We start from the raw sequence: 17,649 nt of genomic DNA, 5'->3' as shown, positions 1-17,649 counted from the left end.
CGAATCCACAAACAACCCTAAATATATGTTTTCTTTGATACCCCTTATCAGTCTATTCAAGGAGAGAATGCCCAGTTTTGCTTTTTTGTTACCTACGAGTAACCAGTTTATCTCCAGAGCTATAAACAATGTGCACTATTCCCATCCTGTCTACAAATTTTTCCTTCTTCTCTCCTTTTTCCTATATTCTTTGCATTAATTTTGTTCTTTCAATCAGCCTGCTTGTTTACTTCCTAATGTGAGTTAATTTTCATACAAAATTTCTCACCATCATGCAACACGTTAAGTAAATACCTCTGAGTTTCTTTAACAGTTATTCTTTAATAGGGCAAGTACAATTTTGGGATAATGGACAAGTGTGCCTCTGGGTTTGGAGGGTCATTATCTTTCACTGCAGCTTTCTTTTTTTTCCCTAAGTCTTATGATATATACAGTTTAGTGAGTTTAAATACTTAGGTTAGAGAGAGAGATAGACTGTGTTCAACCTTTGGGACCCAGAAAATGAACTTAAACATTTTTTAATGTCACAGATATTAAATTCAATGAGCAATAAAAGAAAAAGATCGTATCTGATAAAATCACACCTGTAGATAATCAATGAATACAACATATCTAAAGCTTTTCATTCAAAGGAAGAGGAGGGCTTGTCCTTTAGGTATACCTAAGATGAGAAAAGTGAAATTTCCTGGATTTAGGCAGTGATCAAGCACTTAGTCTGGTGATTCCAATGTCACTCCAATTGGGAATGACTTTCCTTGCACATTGCCCTTTTCAGGGCACCCTTGACCTCTGTGTTCCTCAGGCTGTAGATCAGTGGGTTCAGCGTAGGGTTGAAAAGGCTGTAAAACAAGGAAAGGATCTTCTGCTGCTCCTCAGGGTGGCGGGATTTGGGGGCCATGTACATGACAATGGCGCTTCCAAAGAAGAGCCCCACCACGCAGAGGTGGGAGGAGCAGGTGGAGAAGGCCTTTCTGCAGCCCTCCCCAGACTGGATCCTCAGGATGGTGAACAGGATGCGCGTGTAGGACACCAGCACCAGGCAGAGTGGCCCGACTAAGATAAATACACAGGCCGCAAAAATGACAACTTGGTTGAGCCAGGTGTCAGCACAGGCCAGCTTGAGGACAGACAGGATCTCACAGAAGAAGTGGTTGATTTCATGAGGCCCACAGAAGGGCAGCCTCAGGATGAGAACCACATGGACCAGGGCCAGCAGGGAGCCACATGCCCAGGAAGTCACCACCAGGGTGATGCAGCCTGTCCAGCTCATGATGACAGAATATCGGAGCGGGTGGCAGATGGCCACATACCGATCATAGGACATCACCACCAGGAGAAGACATTCTGTGACAGCAAAAGTCAAGAAAAGAAAGGTCTGCATCATGCAGCCAGCAAAGGAGATGGGTTGGTCTGGCTTCAGGAGGTTTACCAGCATCTGGGGCACCGTGTTGCAGGCATAGGCTATGTCGACGATGGCCAGGTGGGAGAGGAAGAAGTACATGGGGGTGTGCAGTCTGGAGTCCAGCCAGATGAGCCCCAGGATGAGCCCATTCCCCAGCAGGGTGAAGGCATAGAACAGGGAGAAGAGCCCAAAAAGGATTATGTGAATCCTTGGACCAAGACAAAATCCCAGTAGGATGAATTCTGTAACCATTGTTCGATTTTTCTCCATTTTACTATTAAAGAGAGAACCAGATAGCTGTATGACACAATTATTTTAAAACAACTCTTTTATTATTCATAAATTTTTGGTATGTACAAAATTATTAAGAAACAACTTTAAGAAGTCACTGAATTAAGGAAGAAAGGAAGGAAGGGAGGGAGGAAGGAAGGAAGAAAGTGAGGAAGGGAAGAAGGAAAGTAGGAAGGCAGGCAGGCTTACCTATTTAAACAAATTTAACTGTCTTTAAGCTAAATTCTTAATCTGACATCTAATTTTACAGAAGAGGAATATGATTACCCACATGGAGCCTTTGACACTGTGATGGAATTAGGAAATATCAAACCATATTACAAAGAAAATAATCATGAAATCTGGATTGTTTCAGAGCTACATATGTAAAAATACGTAAGAGAAATTCTAGATAGTAGAAATAAGAGGAGCTTTAAATGAGAATGGTCTCTGGAAAAGAAAATAATTTCACTTACTTCAGCTGAAATCATGATTGAGTTCTATCAGTATCTAAATCCCATGTTCGTGGACTGGAAGAATTAATATTGTTAAAATGTCCATAGTTGTCAAAGCCATCTATTCAATACAATTCCTGTCAAGATTTCAATGACCCTTTTATGGAAGTAGAAAAAAATTCTGAAATTTTAAGAAAGCATAAAAGACCTCGAATAGTCAAAGTAATCCTGAGAAAGAAGAAAGCAGGAGTCATCACCCTTCTTGATTTCAAGCTATATATGAAAGCTATAATTATCAAAACAGTTTGATACTGGCATAAAAACAGACATACAGACCAATGAAAAAGAATCAAGAGCCCAAAAATAAACTCATATAAATAATATTTGACACAGGAGCCAAAGGAGAAAAGACACTGTCTTCAATAAATGGTCCTGGAATCATTGGATATTCACATGTAAAACAATGAAACTAGACTCCTACCTCACACTACTCACAAAAATTAACTCAAAATGGATGAAAGACCTAAATATAAGATGAAAAACCTTAAAACTCCTAGAAGCAAACAGGAAAAAGGCTTCCTGACATGGGTTTTGGCAATGATTTTTTAAATATAACACCTAGGGGGGCCTGGGTAGCTCAGCTGGTTAAGCACCTGACTTTGATTCAAGTCATGATCTTATGGTTCGTGGGTTTAAGCCCGCATCAAGCTCTGTGCAGACAGCTCAGAGCCTGAATCCTGCTTCAGATTCTGGGTCTCCCTCTCTCTCTGCCTCTCCCCTGCTCATACTCTGTTTCGCTCTGTCAAAAATACACACACACACACACACACACACACACACACACCTAACACCTAAAGCACAAGCAACAAAATAAAAAAATAAACAAGTGGAATTATATCAAACTAAAAAGCTTCTGAATAACAAAAGAAATGATTAACAAAACCAAAAAAAGACAATCTATGAAAAGGAAAAAAATATTTGCAAACTATATATTTTATAAGGGGTTAATATCCAAAATATATGAAGGACTGATGCAAATCAACAGCAAAAACAACAGGGGTACCTGGGTGGCTCAGTCAATTAAGTGTCTGACTTTCACTCAGGTCATGATCTCACACTTTATAAGTTCGAGCCCTGCATTGGGCTCTGTGCTGACAGCTCAGAGCCTGGAACCTGCTTCTGATTCTGTGTCTCCCTCTCTCTCTGCCCCTCCCCCACTTGTGCTCGCTCTCTCTCAAAAATAAATTTAAAAACATTAAAAAAATTTAAGCAACAACAAAACATGAAAAAACCTCTTAAATAACCAAATCAAAATGGACAAAGAACCTGAATAGACATTTTTTTTCAAAGATGACACACAGCCAATAAGAGCATGACAAGATGTTCAATATCATTAATCATAAGGGAAATGCAAATCAAACCCATAATAAAATAGCTCTTCACTGCTGTCAGAATGGCTATCATCCAATAGACAAGGGTTAACAAATGCTGGAGGAAAGGGAGCCCTTGTGCACTGTTGGTAGGAATGTAAATTGGTGCACCCACTAAAGAAAATAATATGGAAGTTCCTTAAAAACTTAAAAATTGCATTTGCATATCACCCAGCAATTCCACTTCTGGGAACATATCCAAAAGAGCACACCATGTGGGAGAGATGTTTGTGCCCTGTATTCATTGCAGCATTACCTATAATAGTCAAGGCACAGAAACAACCTAAGTGACCACTGATGGATAAATGCATAAAGAAGTTTTGGTATACATATATGTTGGAATATTATTCAGCCATAGAAAAGAAAAAAATCCTGCCATTTGTGACAACATGAGATCATTGTGCTAAGTGAAATCAATCAGACAGAGAAAGAAAATATGGTATGTTCTTACCTATACGTGGGATCTAAAACAAATAAACAAATGAAACCAAACTTATAGAGGGAAAAAACCTGATCTGTGATTACCTGAGGAGGGGGGTGGATGGAGAGGGAATTGGCGAAAGGTGGTCAAAACATCTTTTGATCAAATTGATCAAAAGATCAATTTCCAGTTCTAAGATAAATAGGTACTGGGGATGTCAGGTATAATATCATGACTACAGTTAACAATTATGTATGATATATTTGAACTTTTTAAAAAAATTTTAATGTCTATTTTTGAGGGGGGGAGTAGGGGAGGGGCAGAGAGAGAGAGACAGACAGACAGACAGACAGAATCTGAAGCAGGCTCTAGGCTCTGAGCTGTCAGCACAGTGCCCAATGTGGAGCTTGAACCCACAAGCCGTGAGATCATTATCTGAGTCCAAGTCAGATGCCCAACCGACTGAGCCACCCAGGTACCCCTGTATTTGAACTTTAAGAGAATGAACTCTAAGAATTCCCATCACAAAATAGAAAACCTCTTTTCTTTTTCTATACACATATGCATGAATATATATATATTTCTATATACATACATACATATATATCTATTGGTGTATATATATACACATATATATCTACAGGTGTGTATATATATACATATATATCTATAGGTGTGTGTGTATATATATATATAGGTATATATATATATATATATAGGTATCTATCTGAGATGATAAATGTTAACTAGACTTACTGTGATAACCATTTCACAATATTTTTAAGTCAAATCCTTATGCCTATATACTTTAAACTTATATAGTGTTGTATGTCAATTTTTTTTAATAGTTATTTTTGAGAGGAGTAGGGAAAGGCAGAGAAAGAGGAAGGGAGACAGAAGATCTGAAGCGGCTCTATGCTGACAGCAGAGAACCTGATTAGGGGCTCAAATTCATAAACCGTGAGATTACGATCTGACCTGAAGCTGGACTCTCAGCAGAGTAAGCCACCTGGGTGCCCCTGTCAATTTTATCTCAGTAAAATTGGGGGAAAAAATTTAAAGGTCATAACCTAGAATGAATAGAAAGAGGAAATATACTCATCTTGCTGTTAATTCAATCCTTCATATTTGTAACATGTATTATAACTGAAATCCAAAACATAAGAAACTACTATTTACATCAACAAACAGTGGCTGACCACAGCACCATGAGTTAAAATATACTTTATAAGTAGCTAATAGGAACAAATTATTGACCAATGGTAATTCAGTTTGTCTGCTGAGAAATGGACACATCAACAAATTAGTGATAAAATGCTTAGTCTATGAATTTTATCCTAGACTTGGTAAACAAGAGAATATCAGGAAATATATGACTGGAGAGTTTTGGGAACCTCCAAAAGTCTAGTCAAGGTGCTTTGATACAACCTCAGGGAGGCAGGGCAGGAGGATGTGACAGTGAACCCACGTGTAGTTGCTTGTGTGGGCTACCTGTCTGGAGACAGACTGTGGAAAAAATAAAGGCGATGATCCATATGGAGCATAGACACAAAGTCTATGAGAGAGGCAGAACTTGTGCGTCTTTAAAGTTTTTTTTTTTTTAAGAGAGAGACAGCACAAGTGGGGGAGGGGCAGAGAGAAGTAGAGAGAGAATCCAAAGCAGGCTCCACACTGTCAGTGCAGAGCCGGATTCAAACCATGAAGCCATGAATTCTTGAGCTGAGTTGAAACCAAGAGTTGGACGCTCAACTGACTGAGCCACACAGGCGCCCCTGTCTGTGCATCTTTAATGGCCTTCAGGGACAATAAGCCTGACCATGTCATACCTATATGACATGCATTAGTTTTACAAAATCAAATTAAATGCAAACAGATTAAATTTCTTATGGGCTGGTGGGGGTTATGAGGGTGGCTCAAAACTGTAATGTGTTCCAGGTCCAAATGTAACCTTCAGGCATAGCGAGGTACATTAACTTACATAGGTACAATTTCAGAATTTCAAAAAGGATAAATTGTCTGGTTAATGAATAATCAGGTAAATCTAAACTTCTAAAGTAAATATCTAAGAAGGAAATAATTTCATATATAATCATCAGAACTTGATAGAACCTATGTTTTATTTATTTTATATATATATATATATATATATATACACACACACACACATATATATGTATGTGTGTGTGTGTATAATTTATTGTCAAATTAGCTAACATACAGTGTATACAGTGTGCTCTTGGTTTGGGGGGGGTAAATTCCCGTGATTCATCACTTACATAAAACACCCAGTACTCAACCCAACAAGTGCCCTCCTCAATGCCCATCACCCATTTCCCCTATCCCCTGCCCCCCCATCAACCCTCATTTTTTCCTCTGTATTTAAGAGTCTCTTATGGTTTGCCTCCTCTCTGTTTGAAACTATTTTTTCCCCTTTTCTGCCTCCATGGTCTTCTGTTAAGTTTTTCAAGTTCCACATATGGAGTGAAAACATACGATTTCTTTCTCTAACTTATTTTACTTAGCATAATACCTTCCAGGTCCATCCACATTGTTGCAAATGTCAGGATTTCATTCTTTCTCATTGCCAAGTAGTATTCCATTGTATATATAAACCACATCTTCTTTATCTATTCATCAGTTGATGGACATTTGGGCTCTTTCCATAATTTGGCTATTGTTGAAAGGGCTGCTATAAACATTGGGGCACAAGTGCCTCTATGCATCAGCACTCCTGTATCCCTTGGATAAATTCCTAGTAGCTCTATCGCTGGGTCATAAGGTAGCTATGTTTTAAACAGTAAATCTTGAAGAATGATGAGCTGGCAAGTTCTCCTCTAAAGTAGTGGGCACGGGGAAGGCAGAATTCCTAAAATCACCACCTGTTGTTAATCCTTGACTCAGAGGAAGCGTAGGACTACTCACCTGCAAGTAGCAAGGAAAGACTGAAAACTGATTCATCTTATTTGTTTATGTGGTTACAAGCCAAGACTTTGCCGAGTGTTCTTCTGGGGTAAGGGCTGATAGGATAAGTGAGTTTTCTGGATATAAGAACTATTGTGGACCGTAAAGAACTAGGTGTCAGTTCTGTGTAATCATAGCGTATTGGAGAATCTGTTAAAGGCTAATAGTTGATCATACTCATGAGTGCCCCCTATGTGCTGGGTACTGTGGAAGCACATAGTAAAAGCAGGAGGATGGTGCTGAGCTTTGTGAAGATTTTCTCGTACAAAGGTGCTTCAGAAGAAAGCAGTGATAAATAAAAAGATACACATTAAACACAAAAGTCCTATAAAAAGAAATGATTGACTATCTCGTCCTTCTCCCACCTCACACACCAGCACCTAACACCGTGGTCCCCTTTCTATATTTTTCCCATCCCCACTGCGCAAACTTATCTTCCAAGCTATGAAAAAATCTAACACTTACACATATTTATTGAATACATTCTAGCTGTCCTTAATGCTAAGCTTAAGAGGAGCATATGACATAGATTTAGTACCCACTGTACCTGTGTTGACAATAAGTAAATGCATATTTTATACAATAACCAACATGTTAATTTTCCTGACATAACACCATTCTGTAATATACCCTCCTGTAATTTTCTTTGGCTAAGATTATTCCATATGTTCTGTTTAAATGCATGACACAGGAATTTCTTACTCCTTCTGTTAGTGCTATCTTTTCTAAGTAAATGTCTATCACGTGGATATTTCTCCACCAATGAAGCAAATTAACCAAACTCGAAACCCAAAACATCTTTATATAATTTGTCTATAAAATGTGCATCTAATATTCCCCTGAAACTATTCATATAGAATGTGAACAATGAGCATATATGTTTAACATTAATAAAGAGTATTTACTTCTCTAACATTTAAAATAAAGATTGTCAGAAACAGAGTGATAGTCCACAGAAGTGTAGATGCTACCCCACGTCTAAGAGGAATTAATGATGAAGTAAAATAAGGTGGCTTGGTTAGCTCCCACGTTTGGACTCAGGGACCCCAGAAGGGGAAAATACCTCAAGGTTGGGCAGGATCGTGCTTTCTGGGAGCGCCTGTGGGAGCTGCAGAACCCTCACTCCTGTTCCTGACTGCAAAGGTGGCAGAATCCTCAGAAAAGGCGCTTTTATTCTCCTATGGCCTCAGTCTAGTCGGTAGTGTCTAAGGGCTCCCTGGAGGGGTGGGCTGCGAGATACAGTGCATGCCCACTCCACTGGGAAGGGGACAAAGCAGTTCCCTAGTTCTGTTCTCATCCCCAGCAGGACACACGATCAGGAACCACAACCAGTCACAGAGCACGCCTCTGAGACAACACCGGTCATTACGGCCCCAGAAAACTTGGCATTATTTGGATTTCGTGAATCCCAGCACTGCCCTAATTCCCAAACCATCAGGCTGTTCAGGGGAACCAGAAAGAAGCAGAACGAGTGTGACAGACAATGAAGAAGCTCCGGCATTCACCTCTGTATTTCAGCTTCTCCCCACTGTACTCTGGGCCACCTTGTGTAGCAGCAGAGGGGGGAAGGAAGGACCCTGAAAAATCAGCTGGTTCCAAGCAACAGCTCAAGATGTGGAGATGCTGTAGAGAGCAGGTTATGGAGGCAGGGAGCAGACCGGGGAGTCTGAGGAGAAACACGGAGTCCCAGTGGGGCTTATTAGAACATGCCTGAGGAGGGGTTTTCTAGAACACAAACCACTCAAATAGGTCAGCCTTGGCAATACTCTCTAATCTCGATTCTGAGGTGAGGAGATTCTAGGGGTCCAGTCCCTCAGGCCAGGGGGAGAGAACCCTCTGGAAGTCATCTTCCCCTTAAAGCTTCCTACCTCTTCTGGGTTGGGAGAGAATTTCCTACCTGTGATGATGTCATGTTTATTTGCATCCTACTGTTTTCCTATATTGGATGTGAGGGACTCAAAATGTTATCTGAGAAATCTCTTATCAATCAAGCATGAGATTCACAAACTAATTAGTTCATTACAGTGTGATTCCTGGCTTCCTGGGGTTATCCCATAAACTTAGGGAAAATTAAGTTACAATTATCAAGTTTCTTTTCTTTTTATGTTTCAGGTGGCTTGTAGAAAAATGTGGATATCTGGAAACTGATGTTTAAAAGAAAAAAATAGCGGCACACTGAAGTTGTGAAAATAATAGGGTTTTTCTCATTCATCACTGTACGACTATCAGTTATAAAAAGTAGGAACTTTGAACTAAGACAATAAGGAAATTAAATATAAATTTTTATGATACCAAACAAACTTTAACTTTGGGAAATGCATCATCTCAAAAGTACATGTTCTCTAGTACATATCAAGGTAACATTGTTTTAACTTAGGGACAACTCTAAAAGTGGTCAGAGTAGGGGCATCTGGCTGGCTCAGTCCATAGAACATGCAACTCTCAATCTCGGGATCATGAGGTCAAGCCCATGTTGGATGTAGAGCTTACTTTATTTTTTTTTTTAACGTTTATTTACCTTTGAGACAGAGAGAGACAGCATGAATGGGGGAAGGTCAGAGAGAGGGAGACACAGAATCTGAAACAGGCTCCAGGCTCTGAGCTGTCAGCACAGAGCCCAACGCGGGGCTCAAACTCACGGACCGCGAGATCGTGACCTGAGCTGAAGTCGGCCGCTTAACCGACTGAGCCACCCAGGCGCCCCAAGCTTACTTTAAACAAAAAGTGGTCAGGGGTGCCTGGGTTGCTCATTGGTTTAAGCATCCAACTCTTGATTTCAGCTCAGGTCACAATCTCACCATTCATGACTTCAAGCCCCATGTACTGTTGACAACACAGGGCCTGTTTGGGATTGGGATTCTCTGTCTTCCTTTATCTGTGTCTCTTCCCTGCTCACATTTGCATGTTCATCCTCTGTCTCAAAAATAAGCAAACATTAAAAAAATGAAAATAAGGGGCGCCTGGGTGGCGCAGTCGGTTAAGCGTCCGACTTCAGCCAGGTCACGATCTCGCGGTCCGTGAGTTCGAGCCCCGCGTCGGGCTCTGGGCTGATGGCTCAGAGCCTGGAGCCTGTTTCCGATTCTGTGTCTCCCTCTCTCTCTGCCCCTCGCCCATTCATGCTCTGTCTCTCTCTGTCCCAAAAATAAATAAACGTTGAAAAAAAAAAAAATTAAAAAAAAAAAAAATGAAAATAAGAAATTTTAAAAAGTGGTCAGAGTAAAACATAAACATATGTAAAACATAAATGTTTACAAAGGAAAATAACACAGAGCATAATTAACTCTTAATTGCAAAAAATATATATTTTTTAAAAAAATATATTCTTTTTTTACATTATCTGTTAGCATCAGACATTTTCTGACCACCAATCTTATGGTTATCTCAAGGTCCACCAGAATTTGGACATCATTTCCATTTGGAAGTAGAATAAAAATCAATACTTTGATAATTTAAACACTTCCCAAGGTAAATTGTCTCAATAATTGGTTTGAAAAATGTTGGCTTTTTAATGTTTACTTATTTATATAGAGAGAGAGTGTGTGTGCATGCAAGCAGGGAAGGGGCAGAGAGAGAGGGAGAGAGGGGGAATCTTAAGCAGGGACACCGGGCTCGAACTCATGAACCGTGAGATCATGCCCTGAGCCAAAACCAAGAGTAGGACACTTAATTGACTGAGCCACAGGCGCCCTAACAAAAATGTTGGCTTTTAATTGATGAACTAAGTATCTGAGTCAGGGACGAACATATCTTCAGAAAGTCATAACATATATAATTAATGGAAAATAGCAATTGCTATTATCAATGTTTCACTTGGAATCTTGAAAACTGGGAAAATAAAGAGGCAGAATTTGTTAGTTCATTGAGCGCAGCCCAAGGTATAGAAACTTCAGTTGTAGACATCTAGGTTCATGGTAAGAATAAATTGTGATCTATTGGGAGGAATTTTTCTACAGTTTTGAAGAAGTACCTTTCAGCATTATTCAAATCCATCTGTTCTGATTCTAGGCTCTTTCAGCCATATATTACTGTTTATTCATTTCTTGGATTTTTGAAAAGAGAACTGGGTTATTTTGGATAATGGGTATGGGTACTCCTTTCCCTGGGAAGAAACAACCTTCACTCTAAAGGTTGAAATTGCATCTGGGTTAATCATAATTATCTTGTGAGTTTTGTGAGAGTCATTAAGTTCTGACAATTCTGATCAAGTCCAGATTAACTGACAGAAAACTAGTTTCCAGACCTTCCAAACTGATGACCAGGACTTAGGCCCCCAAAGTTTTTTTCAAGAGAAGTTGAATTGAGTTTCTTTTTTTCCCTTTTTCTGGGATCCATTGAGCCACTGACGACTGTCCATGTGTTCCGTAGTGCCCATAAACTCCCAATGAAGAAGCCTCACACAAGATAAACCCTGAGGCTAAAATTGTGGTTCTATAGCCTGATCATCAGGATTTCCATAGAAAAAGGTTAACCAAGAAAGATTAGTATGCTTATTATTAAGGACTAAACATTAACCCCATAAGCAAGAACATTTTAAATGATAGTTGTTCAATAATATAAAACACTTTGAAGTAACTAATTAGTTTCTTTTAATCCCCCATATTCCTAACTGTTCAGCAGAGTTTAACTCCACTAAAGCTTGATAGAACTTATTTCTTCAATTTACTTCAGGGTGTAATTTACAATCAAAACGTTCCTATAACTGTGCTTAAAAGACTTTACTTATCTTCAATGGCTTTTCAAGTACCTGAGCCTTAACTATATCCCAAAATACAATTTAAAAATTACAATTTGTAAAAGGTATTAATTTACTGAATACACCTTAAAAAACATGTTATTTTCTTCTATCAGTAGAAAAAGAACTAATAAAATTGTAAAATGTAAAAGTAATAAAAGCATCAAAATTTTGCCCATGTATTTAGCCACCATAGAATTTAGAGTTTTGTTTTTGTTTTGTTTTGTTTTGTTTTTACTTTCATGAGGAGGAAATCTTTGCAACTGCCTAAAAACCTCACTTAACCCTTTTTATTTTGAGATTGCAGTAATGCACACGGCATTCCATATAGAGAATGAGGAAATTCCTGTTTGTAAGGCTATCATTTGAAATTTATTTCAAGAACAGCCAGTGAATAATAAATCATACACTTTCCCTATTTTGTTTACTTTTTAATCATCAAAGGATCAACTAGCCCTTTGGACATTCTATCTTTTATTCATATCCTTTTTATACATCATTCATCGTGTACATTTCCTATAAACATTCTCTTACAGAACATCTCCCATATCTCTATTTTCTAAACACAACAATGGAGAAATCTTGTTAAAGCTTCTACATTGTGTAAGTAGTGGCTTTTGCAAATCCTCCTAGATTTCTGTGAGAAACTTGGTTTTTTTTTTTTTTAATTTATTTTTGGGACAGAGAGAGACAGAGCATGAACGGGGGAGGGGCAGAGAGAGAGGGAGACACAGAATCGGAAACAGGCTCCAGGCTCCGAGCCATCAGCCCAGAGCCTGACGCGGGGCTCGAACTCACGGACGGCGAGATCGTGACCTGGCTGAAGTCGGACGCTTAACCGACTGCACCACCCAGGCGCCCCGAGAAACTTGGTTTTATCTTTAAATTTGTTTTTAATTTTTTTTAAGTTTATTTATTTTGAGAGAGAGAGAGAGAGAGAGCGAGCACAGGTAGGGGAAGGGGCAGAAAGAGAGGGAGAGACTCTCAAGCAGGCTCCACACCGTAAGTGCAGAGCTTGACATGGGGCTCAAACCCACGAACCACGAGATCATGACCTGAGTCGAAATCAAGAGTCAGAAGCTCAACTCACTGAGCCACACAGGCACCCTGGTTTTATCTTTAAAATCAAGGAGAGAAAAAATAGATTTAGTATACTGGGTAAGCAGTGGAATGCATAGTTTTTTTTATCTCAGATTTAGAAGATTGTGAAATTGAATGAGGTCATTCCATGAGATGTAGCTGTAAATGCTGACCCAAGATGAAGCAGAGGGTTGGATTCATTACCTCCAGATGATCCAGCACTGAAAAGGAGAAACAGTTACCCTCACTTTCTTTACCCAAAGAAAGCACACATTCTCACAGGCTCATCTAGGGTATTGCGCTTAGGTCCTCTTTAGAGGCTCACCTTGCAGGAAAAAAATCATTTTGCTCTAGAAGGTGGTTATAGGAAATATTCACAATGAGTCAATCCAGATCAAGATTTCCTGGTCCTGGAAACCGCTAATAAGTGTTACAAAAAATTGTTTATGTGATCAAATAAGTTTGGAAAATATTGGCTAAAAACTGGAATAAAAATCTTCTTTACTGCAGATATTCTTACAGTTTTCACAATGATAATATGATATGTGAGCTCTAAAGTAAGGCATCTAATACGCAATAATTTTCAAACTTACTTGACCATAGAGTTTATGTTAAAGCCCTCTTGAGGAGCTGGTGTTTTGAGAAAAACACTTTGAGAGGCATGAGGCTAGACCATAGCTTGAGAAAGATGTTATAAAGAGTATTGTTCTAGATCTGCAGCTTCCAAATCTTGGCTCATGGACCAGCTGCATTACAATTAGCTATTGATAATGTTTTTTAAGTTTATTTATTTTGAGAGAGAGAGAGAGAGAGACAGACAGAGAGTGAGAGAGAAAGCAGGGGAGGGGCAGAGAGAGAGGGAGAGAGAGAATCCCAAGCAGACTCCATATTGTCAGTGCAGAGCCTGACATGGGGCTCAATGTCAGGAACCGTGAGATCGTGACCTAAGCTGAAATCAAGAGTCAGACACTTAACCAACTGAGCTACCCAGGTGTCTCGACAATATATCAAGATATAGATCTCTAAGACATATCCCACATCCACTGAATCAGTGATCTAAGTGGTGGCTCAGAAGACTGACTGTATTTTTAATAAGGGTCTCAGATAATTTTCATGCTAATCTAGAGTTGGAAATCTTGAGATAATATCTTCCTAGGTCACTATCAACCTGACGCCATAATATTTTCATAGGCTCTCTTCATTCCTGGGACTCTTTTTTTAAAATATGTATATATATATATATATGTATATGTAATATGTATATATACATACATGTATATATATGTACACATACATATGTATATATACATGTATATATATGTACATATACATATGTATATATATATTTTAAAATAAATATATACATATATATATACACACACACACATACACACACACACACACACACATACATATATACGAGAGATGGAGAGGACAAGCCAGGAAGGGGCAGAGAGAGAGGGTGAGAGAAATCCCAAGCGGGCTCTGTGCTGTCAGCACAACATGGGGCTTGAACTCATGAACTGTGAGTTCATGACCTGAGCTGAAACCAAGAGTCAGATGCTTAACTGACTGAGCCACCCAGGTGTGCCCCCAGCACTCTCTTTAAGGCATTCTTCACTTCTGAGTTCCTAAGACTATAGATCAGGGGGTTGAGCATGGGATTGAAAAGGCTGTGAAACAGGAGGAGATATTTCTTCTGCTCCTTGGGGTTCCCATATCTGGGCCCAACATACATTATAATGGCCGTGCCATAAAAGAGTCCAACCACACAGAGATGGGATGAGCAGGTAGAGAAGGCTTTTCTTTGACCTTCCCCAGACTGGATCCTGAGGATGGCACAGAGGATGCACATATATGAGATTACAATCGAGGAGAAGGGTCCCACTAGTACGGAAATTGCTCCAGCCAATACCACAATCTCATTGATGTGTGTATCTGCACAGACAAGTTTGAGAACAGCCATGATTTCACAGAAAAAGTGATTGATTTTCTGGGATCTACAGAAGGGTAAGGGTAGAAGTAACATGAGATGAATCAAAGACAGAAGGACTCCAAAGGTCCAGGAAGTCACCACCAGCATGATGCAGACTCTCCAGCTCATGATGACAGGATATCGGAGCGGGTAGCAGATGGCCACATACCGATCATAGGACATCACCACCAGGAGAAGACATTCTGTGACAGCAAAAGTCAAAAAGAGAAAGGTCTGTGTCATGCAGCCAGCAAAGGAGATGGGCTGGTCTGGCTTCAGGAGGTTTACCAGCATCTGGGGCACCGTGTTGCAGGCATAGGCTATGTCAACGATGGCCAGGTGGGAGAGGAAGAAGTACATGGGGGTGTGCAGTCTGGAGTCCAGCCAGATGAGCCCCAGGATGAGTCCGTTCCCCAGCAGGGTAAAGGCGTAGAACAGGGAGAAGATACCAAAGAGAAGCATCTGAATCCTCAGAGCAAGGGGAAATCCCAATAGGGTAAACTCTGTGATAGAGGTCATATTGGCTCCCATATCCCTATGATGGAATAGAGTTAATGTATATGACTTAAGAGAAATCATTCAAAATAAATTTATGTTGTTTGAAACCTTTTTTTTAGGCCAGAAAGTTATTCAGAAACACTTTCAGTACATTTTTATGTATTTTAATGAATGTTTAAAGACTTTAGTAGCCCTGAAATAAATTTAAAAATAGACACACACACACACACACACACACACACACACGTTTCCTTTGTCGTTAATGTTTTTAGCAGAGTCTAAATTTTCAAAATAAATACATTGTCGCCTGTCAGATACACAGTTTTTGTTTCATTCAGTGAGCTATCCCATATTCTTCAAATAAATTCTGCTTTTCTTTGCCAAAGTCCTTAAACAGCAGTAAGTCTAATCTCGAGTTGGAAGAGCTCATTAAGAGTAACAATATACTAGGGTTAGCTATGCCACCAGCCAGATTCACCATTAGCCATTAACCTGTCACCTGCTTGTCTAAACACACTTTGGGGGGGGGGCAGAGGGAAAAAGAGAGAGAGACTCTTAAGCAGGCTCCACACCCAGAGCAGAGCCCAACTTGGGGCTCGATCTCACAACCATGAGATCATGACCTGACTGGAAATCAAGAGTCACATGCTTAACCGACTGAGCCATCCAGGTGCCCATAAACACATTTTCCACTCCTACATCTACTGTCACCTCTATAGCTAGTATCTCACCAACTCTCTTCTTGATCAAGTGCAAATACTTATTTTCAGCCTAAAATACCACTTTTCTTACTTAGTTTTCCACAATATTTAGATGAACGTATATGTGAATGACTGTATAGCTTTATACTATCATTTACTTAAATATAAGAACAGAATCAAAATTTTGTCACATTTCGACTCAATGTGGCCAAACACTCTAATAATACCAATTTTAGACACTGTCTCTGCAGGGGACTGACAATAACTCCTAGACTTCTGTAAAGGATACTGCAGAAGGGGTCTCTGAAGTCCTCGAGAGATTGAACTAAATCTTCTTTCTCTATGACTTCACAATTAAAGTGTAAGTACATTTTTTTTCAACCATGTGACTACAGGTAGCCGGTGCCAACTATGAACCAGGAAGAGCATGTCCCTTGATCTTGGACTATGAGTCAGAACTGTGAGAAATAAATTACTGTTATTTATAAGCTAAAAATAAAAAATAAAAAATAAAATGTAAGTACAAACATGACATTACCCTTCTCACTTAAACTTTATTCCCAACTTTTACGTAAGATCGTCTTGTCTTGGAGGCAATCAGGATGAACAATAAATCCTAATTTAAATGGCTATAAAACTATAAACTTACTTAAAAATGACCCCATGTGCACTGAAACTCTCTTATAACCACTCCAATAAGAAGTGTCATGTCCAGGATGTAGAAAATAATTTCAAGTATTTACTGATTTCCTGTAACGCACCTGCCATTGTTCTTTGGGTAGAGGTATCATGATAGGAAATCGGGCTTCATACTATCGCACATAATAAATAGATAAGCATTTGCACACTTATTCAATAACCCTGGATAGTCTTTCTTATATATTTAGATATTTGACTTCCCTGTATGAGTGACACATTAAATCTAGTTTTTTAATAGAGAAGTGCTGGGATTTTTGTTTAATATTAAATCTTTACCAGAAAGTCACTTGTACATACTTACCTCCTTATCTCGGAAAGAGCTACCAGTCAAAAGCAGCCATTAGTACATTGATTGTATTAACATAATGATATATTAAGAATATATTTTACTCGGAATATCCTATTATTTAAACTATCAGTGAGTAAAATTTGAGACTTAATAACAATGTACTTTTGTATGATATTAAATTGTGATAGCAAAAGCTAACAGACAATGAAAATGATGCTAAAATATATTTGGCCAGAACTTACGAAAGCAATTAGGAAATCTGCATGTCTAGAGATGACTGTTGTATAAAGATCCCAATACATCTTCACGCAGAAAAGGCAAACATATCTAGGGTGGCTGAATTTACTGATGGTACTAGAAGCCTTGTTGCTCATCTGAGAACTGCCAAGGAAGGATTTTGGCTCTTCAAGTTGCCTTTAAGAAAAGGCTTTATTAATTTATCATCTCCACAGGGCACCTTCCCAATTGCCATGAGACTCTGTGTGGGATACGAGACAGGTCTCCCCTGTACCAGCATGCTCCCTACAGACACATGAAGAACCGAACCACTGTTATCCTCCTGAGAGGGGAGAGGAATGGCAGTCCCTGTCTATTTCTGTCTTTCAAGAAGCCAGAGAGAGAGTGAAATCTTTAGAAGTTAAGATAAAAAAGTAGTACCTTTCTAGCTAAAAGGATACACACTAATATCAAGTCGTACTCTGGCACCACACGAACATTACAGCTACCCAAATACACG

At 39.2% G+C, this 17,649-nt stretch overlaps 2 protein-coding genes across 2 annotated transcripts; both read right to left on the bottom strand.

Annotated features, from left to right (window-relative positions):
• Positions 1 to 730: 730 nt before the first annotated feature.
• Positions 731 to 1,681, bottom strand: LOC125160268 (olfactory receptor 2A1/2A42-like). Its single transcript, XM_047849072.1, has one exon. It carries the CDS (start codon positions 1,670 to 1,672, stop codon positions 731 to 733), a length of 942 nt encoding a protein of 313 aa, XP_047705028.1. The 5' UTR covers positions 1,673 to 1,681.
• Positions 1,682 to 7,957: 6,276 nt separating this feature from the next.
• On the bottom strand, positions 7,958 to 15,266 carry LOC125154083 (olfactory receptor 13-like). Its single transcript, XM_047837802.1, has 2 exons — positions 14,325 to 15,266; positions 7,958 to 8,074 (listed from the first exon to the last, which is right to left on the bottom strand). Exons 1-2 carry the CDS (start codon positions 15,255 to 15,257, stop codon positions 7,958 to 7,960), a joined length of 1,050 nt encoding a protein of 349 aa, XP_047693758.1. The 5' UTR covers positions 15,258 to 15,266.
• Positions 15,267 to 17,649: the final 2,383 nt, after the last annotated feature.

The sequence above is a fragment of the Prionailurus viverrinus genome, chromosome A2, assembly GCF_022837055.1.
Source record: "Prionailurus viverrinus isolate Anna chromosome A2, UM_Priviv_1.0, whole genome shotgun sequence".
Lineage (NCBI taxonomy): Eukaryota > Metazoa > Chordata > Mammalia > Carnivora > Felidae > Prionailurus > Prionailurus viverrinus.
This window is presented reverse-complemented; position numbering and strand designations above follow the sequence as displayed.

Bases quoted from the DNA above. Each gene is read 5' to 3' on its own strand.
- LOC125160268 (XM_047849072.1), bottom strand. From the start codon at position 1,672: ATGGAGAAAAATCGAACAATGGTTACAGAATTCATCCTACTGGGATTT.
- LOC125154083 (XM_047837802.1), bottom strand. From the start codon at position 15,257: ATGGGAGCCAATATGACCTCTATCACAGAGTTTACCCTATTGGGATTT. The intron at 8,075-14,324 runs GTCAGTTAAGCA...CCACCTTTGCAG, and splicing joins GGGCACACCTGGGTGGCTCA to TCAGGAACAGGAGTGAGGGT.